The 9,952-nt window shown below is 36.8% G+C and overlaps 1 protein-coding gene across 1 annotated transcript in view; it reads left to right on the plus strand.

Annotated features, from left to right (window-relative positions):
• SLC25A12 (solute carrier family 25 member 12) overlaps positions 1 to 7,330 on the plus strand; it is a 47,844-nt gene extending 40,514 nt beyond the window's left edge. The window contains exons 14-18 of the mRNA XM_054381414.1: positions 1,267 to 1,407; positions 3,344 to 3,482; positions 5,741 to 5,899; positions 6,077 to 6,167; positions 6,717 to 7,330. Of these exons, the coding sequence (XP_054237389.1) occupies positions 1,267 to 1,407; positions 3,344 to 3,482; positions 5,741 to 5,899; positions 6,077 to 6,167; positions 6,717 to 6,906 (720 nt within the window). The 3' untranslated portion in view covers positions 6,907 to 7,330. The remainder of the gene's footprint in view (positions 1 to 1,266; positions 1,408 to 3,343; positions 3,483 to 5,740; positions 5,900 to 6,076; positions 6,168 to 6,716) is intronic.
• Positions 7,331 to 9,952: the final 2,622 nt, after the last annotated feature.

Genomic DNA, 9,952 nt, shown 5'->3' on the forward strand with positions numbered 1-9,952 from the left:
GGAGATGAAGATTATGCTAAAGACAGAAAGGATTAGCTTTCATTAGTTCTGAATCCATTAGCAGAGAATACCATGCATGCTGTCCAGGAGGTGCTGTAGCAGACTATTGATTTTATTTCACACACAGACACCCTCAGCATCACAAAGAGAGTTTATTTCCTGGGAATTTAGAAGTGGAAAAAAGTTTTAATTGCAAATACTTTTCACCTTTTTCCTCCACTAAAATTTGATGGCTTGGAGGAATAGATCAGGATTAAGAGGAGCCTGTAGACGGGAGAAATGCTCATTAAAGTGGGCTATATTCAAGTTGGTTATATGCCATAAACGTTAAGGAAGTAGTTTTATTTTTATATGGAAAAAGGTGGCTTAGGAAGGAGAGGAAAAAAGAAGCTTAGTAAAATTTATCTGTTTTGTGATGAACCACAAACTTCTCCAGAAGTGAATGGTAGTACCTACAGCAAACCAGCGAGAAATCAAAACATGTCAATTTGAACAGGTTTACCTGCTTCTGAAACTGAACTGTCAAACTGAATCTTTCTCAAATCTGAAATGTAGTTCTTAGAAAGCAGCTCTGAAGCAGCTCTGCAACACTGTTAAGAAGTTTGCAAGATGGTCCTTCAGCACATCTAACAAAGTATTTCCTGCTTGTAAAATGTGTTCATGCTCTGCTCAGAGAAAGATAGGACTCCTGTTTCTATCTGCTACCATACTGTGAAATGTTACTCTTCCTATTTAAATTTTATATTTTGTTTTCCCTTGGGACAATTAAAGGCTGCTAAACAAATTCAAACAACTTTTCTAATAATTTAAAATTACACCATTAAATGCGAATAATGTGTCTACACATTGGTGATGGATTATTGCTGAATAAACATAAGGTCTTCTTGTATGTGTTTGATGCTCTAGTAACACAAGTCTAATGATTATTTTAATTTAACATTTCATGTATTATCTAAAAGACTTAAACACAGCCATAACTTTTAGAAAGTGATGTCAAGGAGAAAAGCAGGGACCAATGTAATTAATCCACTTCTGTGGACTATAAACATGTAAATGTAAAAATTTTATTTCATACAAACACATTATTTCTAATTCAGGGATTTTTAACTTCCAGACAGGTGCTTTACTAAATATCTCTCATGTATTTTTACATGACAATATCAGACAGTGAAGTGAGAAATTAAGCGACTCAGCACCTTGCAAAACTCAAATTGTCTCTACACATCCTAGTAATGCAAGTTACTTTCTTTTTCTTGGGGTTTGCAGGCAGGAGCTTCCCAGGTCATCTTCACTAATCCTCTGGAGATTGTAAAGATTCGGTTGCAGGTAGCAGGAGAAATTACTACAGGACCCAGAGTCAGTGCTCTCTCTGTTATAAAAGATTTAGGCCTTCTTGGTCTTTATAAGGTACGTATTTCTGGGTTTAGTGGCTTCATCGTTTTATGTTGGATGTTTACATTGTTGAAACAAAACCTGTTTAAAAGAGAGACATCTTTTGAATTTAAAACCAATCTCTTCCTGCAGGGCAGCCCCACAGTGGAAAACTGAAGAAAACCCACTTCTATATTAATGGCAGTGGGATACAAAAAAATACTCCCCCATTCTATCCTTTGGGCTTTTATGCCAAGCTACAGGGAGCCCAGTATTGCAGACCTGCTGGCTTCTGGCACCAATCATTTCATTTGGTGGGGTTTTGTGAGAAGTTTCTTTAGCTTTCCCTCTGTGTTTTTCTTATGTTTATTTTGAATCTGTTATCTCTATTGTTGTCTTTACAGCAGGATATTCTCTTTGTCTTAATAATTTGATGGCAGTGAAACAGTAGTGGAGTTTAGTAGGATTCAGATTTTTAAGAAGTTAATGGTGGGATTTGTCAATAACAAATTCCACTTAAGAAAAGCCCATTCTGTACTGTACGTACTTCAGCAGAATGCCAGTCAAGAGATTCCTTCCCCGCAGGTATACTTGCTACCATCATTACAGATCAGATGTAATGGAGCAGAAGCTATTAGTTTTCTTAAACAAGGAAGAGTATTTCTTCCTGAATTTCTACCAGTGCAAGAGGTAGTGTGTAAATTCAGCAGTTACATTACCTAGGTACTTACAGATGTCATTTTACCTGATTCGTCCATAGACCTGCAATAATGCTATAAAAATATGCAAATTTGCATTTGGAGCTGAAGCTTTTGTTGTGAGTTCTGCAGATGAGATTCATGACCATTACCTTTCCTGAAGTTCACAGGTGTTTGGTACCTGGCACAAAATTACCCTTTGTGTTTGCCATAATTAAGTAAGAGAGCTTACCACACATTCTGCTGTTCTTTCAAATTGCATTCTTATTTGTGAATAACTCTTAAGAACAACTTCTAGAGCCATAAAGTATCTGTGTGAAAATAATCAAAGGAACAGATTACTCCATCAGTGCTAAGCTATATAGGTTTTGTAATACGAGCTGTCTGTTAATGTAACTGTGAAGTGACTGGCCTCAGGAGGGTCCTCTGTGTGGAGGTTGCTGGCTTGGAGTATACCAGCTGGGGTTTTAGGCAAGGAGTGGTGTTTTTGTAACATGCATCCTTTCAGGGTATGCAATTGAGATTTTTTTGATATATAAGAGCTAGTCTGAGCTTTGTACTGAAGCAATTTTAGTTGGTAACAAACTGATAACTGAAATTACTAAAAGAAGATTAGGTAAGTTTTATTGCAATTATTCCATTGTTTATACAGTATAAAAAGTTCTGCTTTTATATGCCAGTTGGTGACCAGGAGCAACTCCTGGCAGGATTATGGGCCACTATTTTTGTCTCCCTATACTTGTTCTTACTAAAACAGCTCCAGTTTTACTGCGATTTACCTCTTTTTGCTACCTTTTGAGTTCAGCTTCTTCAGTCAACCACATGGTGATCAGTGAAGATCAGCATGAGGTCTTAACAGTTTTTACTGATACTTTAGTAGTGCCTTTGTGTTTGGTGAGAAAAATGGCACACAAGGAATTATCTTGCAACTTCTGTGCTTGTGGAGTGTTGTCAGCAAGACAAAAAGACATTTGTCACTTCCTTCACCACATTTGGACACATCTTATGTAGAAGGTATTTATCCAAAGTACTGATGATTGATGTCACATACTACTTACCCAAATCAAATATGAACCTCAACTCTTCCTCACTCTAGAAACTTATTTTAGATGTGTTCAACCTTACATCTTCAGTTTCTTGAGGCATTTTATTTTCTGTTACTTAACCTGGTAGATCAAACAAGTTGGTACTTCCTGGGCTCAGTCTGCTTGCTGGTTATCAGTTTTAAGCTTATTTATGAAATGTATTTGTATTGTCTCTTTTCTGTGTGACAGGGTGCCAAAGCATGTTTCCTCAGAGACATTCCCTTTTCTGCAATCTACTTTCCTGTTTATGCTCATAGTAAACTGATGCTTGCTGATGAAGATGGCCATGTGGGAGGGCTTAATCTCCTTTTAGCTGGAGCCATTGCAGGTAATTTTGCAAAATGTTCTCTAGAAGTAATTTTTTTTTTCTTTCAGTTAGTAATATTTAATAGTCATTCAGTAGCCCCTTATAAAGGAAGGGTACTGTACCATTCTATCTGATTTAATCTAAATTTGATCACTGTTATACTTAGTGGGAGGCAATGTAATTTTGATGAGAGCTAATTACATTTGCATAATGTGGATAAACAGCGTAATGTAGCTCAGCAACTTGTAGTCAAATTTGATCTGTCTGTCTCAATGGGGTTTTACTTGTTACTGTGCTCTCAGAGTTGAAGGCTAATTTGAATCTTTGATGAACATAAAATGAGAGATCATAAGAGCTAAGAAGAAAATGACTTACCTAGTTTTGGATTCCTGAATAACTGAGAAGAAACTTTGTTGAAATGTAAGTGCTAAAAATAGGGCATTAGTTTGTAAAGAAGCTAATGTATCATATTCTGAATTTTAAAATATTTTAAGTCTTCTTAAAAATGTTTGATATAAAGTCAATATGCAGCTGTGCTAAGAAGTTGTTTTTACTAAATGGCAAATGGTATAATCGATGTATGAACTGTACTGGCAGATATTTACAAGTGTGGATACAAAGGGCCAGATTCTGCACTGCCAAGGACTAGGTCACTAGGATGAAAACCAGGTATCTGCAGCCTCTCCGTAATGAACAATTCAGTGGTGGAATCTGTGCAGTTTAGAAACACCTTGGGGCTGAACAGACCTTTTGTTACTTGTTACAGCCGTAAGGAATCACTACATCTACGAGTGATGAGCCATCCGTGTGTAAAGAGCAGTTTCCCATATTGTACCTGGTACAGAGCTTGGCTACACCTGCCCTTTGCCTGTTGGTATGTTCCTTGTCCCAGAGGGAAGGGACAGACAAGTTAGGAAACTAGTAACACAGTCATAGCCCTGTTTGTTCTCAGGTAATACAGAACTGCCAGAAAAGGAAAATTATTTAGCTTACTGTAGTGATAAAAGCACATATAAATAATATTATTTAACTTGTATCTCATCTAAAGAATTGCTGTTTTGATTTTGAGATTGCAGACTTCAGAGCTCCTCTCTGTTTTATTAGTTTTTCTGGGTCATTCATACTAAGTGATGAACCATAATAAAAATGTGGAAATCAACATGAACAGGACTGCCTTTCTGAATTGCAGATTTCAGTTTCCTGATTGCTCAGTCTATTCCTGTTACACATGTGCAGCAAGGGAAGAAAACAGTCTGAACATTATCTGCCTGTAAAGGAAAACCTGCATATGGTTGCTATTAGTGCATGCTTGTAAGCTGAACTACATTGCTTCTGTTTCCCTTTAAAACCTCCTGAGTTGATCAGTGACACTTCTGCCTTTAAGATCACCTATGCAAATCAGTAATTTCTTAAATTTTTCAATGTTAACCAAATTTAAAAGTCCAACAGAAGTCAAAATAATTTTCAAAATTTTAAGACAGAAGAGGGTTCCTCTTTTCAGAAGGATGAAATTTTTACCACATTCAAAAGTATTCAGAAATATCTCAGCCCAGTTACAAACTGTGGAGTCCCTTTCTGAAAACTTTCTCCTTTCCTTTGACTAGAAAGCTGAGAGTGGTGTCTTGGAAGTGCAGACTTGTTCTTCTATCACTGTTGGCTAATATCATGCTGTTGGTACTAAGCAGACTTGTAAAACACCTCCATTGTTCTCAGTCTTTTTATGGCTTGCCTCTTGAAGTAAGCAGCATCTATTCTCCTACACAGCAGTCCAAACAGCAGGGCAGGCATATTTCTGTAGAACAGGCATTTTAAGAGGTAACTTTCTTACTAACATCTTCAGTAAACAGATGTGTAGGATTCAAGTTCCCAAATCAATCATCTGCATCATTTGCAAAATATATTGTAGGGTATTAGCAAAGTCAGTAAGGCTGCACAACTATTTTTTTGCCATGGATATCTCTTGTATAGCATAAGTATGAATTTAAAAATGCCTCTTATCTTTTTGAAACTATGTTAATGACAGACCACTAGAAGAAGTTGAGAGAATTGCTGTTGACATTTATTATTTTCTTCTTTACTATCAGTTACAGCCTTTAACTTTAGGAGAAACTCAATCATATCAAGCACAACAGTTTGTATTAGCGTCTAGTGTTAAGAACTTGCAGTTTTAGTAATCCTTGCAAAAAAAATTTAAAGCTTGCAGTTGTATTTTTCAGTTAGAACTGTTTCATCTTTTACAAGATTCTTTCTGCGAATTAAATGTAGTTTTCTTCTAAAAGGTGTGCCTGCTGCTTCTTTGGTAACCCCTGCTGATGTCATCAAGACAAGACTGCAAGTGGCAGCTCGCGCTGGTCAGACAACATACAGTGGAGTTATTGACTGCTTTAGAAAGATTTTGAGGGAAGAAGGGGCTTCAGCTTTTTGGAAGGGAGCTGGAGGTGAGAAATGTACTCTAAATATTAAGGCTGACCCTGAATTTGAAAATTAGCTCTTGCTTTGATAGAGGCTAAAATTATTTACAAGTATTTACAAAGCCTGATTCTGAGAAATGTAACATCTTGCCCAAAACATTAGATTCTTTCCTGGGAAATTCTTTTCTTTGTACTGTTTACCAGCTCGTGTGTTCAGATCTTCACCCCAGTTTGGTGTTACTCTGGTCACTTATGAACTTCTGCAGAGATGGCTCTATGTCGATTTTGGAGGCCTGTAAGTCAAATATTTGCTTTTTAGTCTGCACAAAAAAAATCTGCCAAGTTTAAAACAAAAAAACCCCTCAATCTCTTCCTTTTTTTTTCATGCCTGGGACCACTTAAACTTGGTCACTTTGAGCACTTGTACTTAAAATGGCAGTATGCAAAACATCTCCGCATCCTACACAATTAAGACAAACTTGCATGCTACTTCCGAACAGATGAGATTAAAGAACCATTTCATATTTACTTCAATAGAACATGTAAAATTTGTATTCCCATTGTAAAAAGGTATTTTGTCCATTTCCCCATCACTGGAAGTTAAACAAATTTCCAAATCTATCAGTAAAAAGGCAGCTTCCGTTTTGTCCTTGATTTCCCATTAAGTAGTAGTCTGAACCCAACTTGACTTGTCCATAGAAGGGCATTAAGGCCAGCTTTAACAGTCTTCCATCCCCAGACGCGAGCCTTAAGTATTTAGTCTAGATTTCATGAACTTATGCAGGCTTAAGAAAACACTTTAAATACAGGAAAGTTGTTTTGTTTCTTGTTTTTCTTCAAACAGCAAACCTTCTGGATCAGAACCCCCACCAAAAACTCGAATTTCAGATCTTCCTCCTGTCAATCCTGAGCACATAGGTGGATACAGACTTGCTGCAGCTACATTTGCTGGTATAGAAAATAAATTTGGGTTGTGTCTTCCAAAGTTTCGATCTTCTGACATCACCTCAGCTCAACTGAAAAGTAGCAGCTGAGACCTGGAAAGCTCGATCAACCCAGCAAAGCAGTGCAGTGGAAAAAAGTTAACAGGAACAGTCCTGTTGTTTTTTCCAGTTGGTGGCATGTTGTTCTAGCTGAACTGAGCTTGCAAATCTAATTACTCCTTCCTAATATTAATATATACCTGCATTGATTTGTTTATTTGCACACGTGGAACTGATTGAAGCTGTGGTTCTATGCCTTGTTTTAACCAGTGGCATGAATCTGTAGCCTAGACTTTACCTTGCACAGCTTGCATTTAATGTTACTGTACATATTGTACATCTTTGTACAGAGACATCATGGCATCCATACCTGTACGTTTATATAATGGGCAGTGCAGTTCAAAATAGGTTGAAATGTACAGAATGTTTTGAAGGCGTTTTGTTAACAATCGTGACAATAAAATACGTAAAAACACTTAAGGCGATTAATTTTTCTGTGCTTATAGAAAGGTTCTTCAATGAGATAATTTTTTTTCTACACACATAGAACAGCTTACAGATTAAAATTCAAAGCTTAGAAGCACCCATTTAATCCATGTACAGAGCCTCCAGAGGAAAGCATTTCACTGCTAGTTACAGCAAACATATTTAAATGCAATGTGCTGGCTTACAATTGTAAGAGAGCACAGTAATTAAGCAAGCACATGCAGTATTTTATTTTGTAGTACAAATACCCTCAAAATATGTTGTAATATTGAAAGTATAGTAGGATCTTTACCTTTACAGTAGCATATTTCAAACATGATGAGGTATTTGCCAGTTCTCACTCAGTTCTTTTCAGGATCTACTACTCAGAGTGCTTTTTTCCCAGAATGGAAAACTTTTTTTCTAAAAAAAGTGTTCTACCATCGAAAAAACAGGTTATTCGGGGTGGGGGGGAAGGAGATGACAGCAACAACAAAAAAAAAACTGATTCCTTTTACACTTCCAGTTGAGTGGGATGATAAATAAAAGGAGAAGGGAAAGGAAAAGTTTGAACTATTTCTGGTTCAATATCTACCAACAGTTTATCTGGTATAAGTTTAAAATGCAGAATTCTCAGAAGAAATAGGGGAGCCTTGAATTCTGTTATCCTCACAGAAAAGTACATCTCATACTACCCATACAGTCACAGAGGAGAAGCCTTGCTTATTGAAGTAGGGCAACCTCCCATCCTTAGTTTTAGATGTTTCTTTCAGGATTAAGCATCCTGGAGTACAGTGTGTCACCATGGTATAAACTGATCTGAGGTTCTACTGCTCAGGTGACAGCAGGCCAATATGAAGAGCTTGAGGTGGCTTCTGCAAAACCAAACACTACAATCAGACAATTCTTCCTTCAGTTGTAATCTCTATGAAAAATCTTCTGGTGCTGAGTAATATTTAGTGAGCTAGAGGTTACAATACATTGAACTGGGGAGTTCAATCACTATTCTGTGACAGACATACGTAATAACCCCATTAAAAAAGCTTCCTGTCTTCATTAGTTGAGCCTTCCCCCTCCCCTGTTTAAAGAATTACTACTTCTGTGCAGTTTTCTAGAGCAGACCTTCCCAGGAACTCTCTCCCATATCTATGAATTTTGTTCTGCACTTTTCTAAATAGGTACAAAAATGGTAGGTACCCACTGGCATTTCATCTTAGTCACAGCTTGTTGACTGAATTGATCAAGGCCTTTGGAGACTTTACAATGCAAGATAGCACTTGTAGTTCTTGCAGACCCAAAACTGGACATTGTGGTTCCCAGGATGATCATTTATGATACGTAGCATCACTGTTGGTCTCTTACTGTTGCAGGTATGAGTTTTAGAATATTTTCAACCTGTACTCATTTCCAACCTATTCCTCCTGTGAGGAAGAAACATAAGTAGGAAAAAAATACAGAACAGATTTGTTGAAAATTATTAAAAGGCTGAAATGACATAATAAAAATGCCATATGACCTATATTTTTATTCCACAATCCCTTGAATGAAACCCTTTTATCCTACTAGTTTTCTGAAAATACAAGTCTGAAGTATTATTGAGAAGTAACAATCTCAGAAAAAACAAAAACAAACAAAACCCCAAAAAACAAAACAACCAGAACCACCCTAAAACCAACACGACAACAAAACATTCTGCTCATTAAGAATTCTTGTGTCCAAAGGGTAAAAATTATCACACGCCTATTTGTTAGACAGTTCACGTGTTTCTCAACAGGAAACTGCTGGTGTGAGGATGAGGAAAAGATGCAGGGTAAATGTCAAACTGAACAGCAGGACTTTGCCATGAAAAACGTGGGGGGGACTTTTCACAAGCCAAATCTAGTGGAAGCCTAAATACATTTCACTTTCAAACTCGCTCAAAGAGAGAATCTCCTGAAGCCAGAACTGCTGTTACTGCTGCTTATGTCTTTATGAGCTGCTCATAAGAGAATTGAGATGAGCAGAAATTAGATAAAAACCTCAAGCCTTAAAATACAAAGATGAACACTTCTGGACAAAAAGCTGATTAAGAAATATAAACACATTTCCTACTTCCAAGCATATAAAATGGCTCTTCTGGCAAAACAATAAGCTTGTAGCAGATTAAGAACACCAGAAACAAACCTAAAATCTCAAGTTAAAGGCATTAATACTGGTTTAGTGCCTAATTAGCACAAGTCAGAATATTTACTAAAAGAAACCCCAAATAATACAACCTCCACCCAACCTAAAACCAGTCTTGATAAAAAAAAACTTTACAATGATCTAAAAAGATGTACTAAAAAAAATTCAAGAGAAATTCCAACAGTTCAAGAGGTTTTGTTTCAATAAAAACGCTAAAAAGCAATGAAAATACAGAAAATTGTTACTGAGTCTGTAGTTAAAAGAATGCAAATCACCATGCTATAGAAATTATGTCGAGTTCTGTATCATATGTACAGGAAAAATTTTGACAAGAGTAACCTTTTTCCTTTTAGCTCATTGCCATGGTAGGAAGTGGAGGTTGCAGTTAGCAAACAGCTCTATGATGTTGGTAGTACAATGAAAGCAGCAGCTCCCAGGAACTTTATACTCAAACTACCAAAGGACACAG

Source organism: Indicator indicator, chromosome 5 (genome assembly GCF_027791375.1).
Source record: "Indicator indicator isolate 239-I01 chromosome 5, UM_Iind_1.1, whole genome shotgun sequence".
Taxonomy (NCBI): Eukaryota; Metazoa; Chordata; class Aves; order Piciformes; family Indicatoridae; genus Indicator; species Indicator indicator.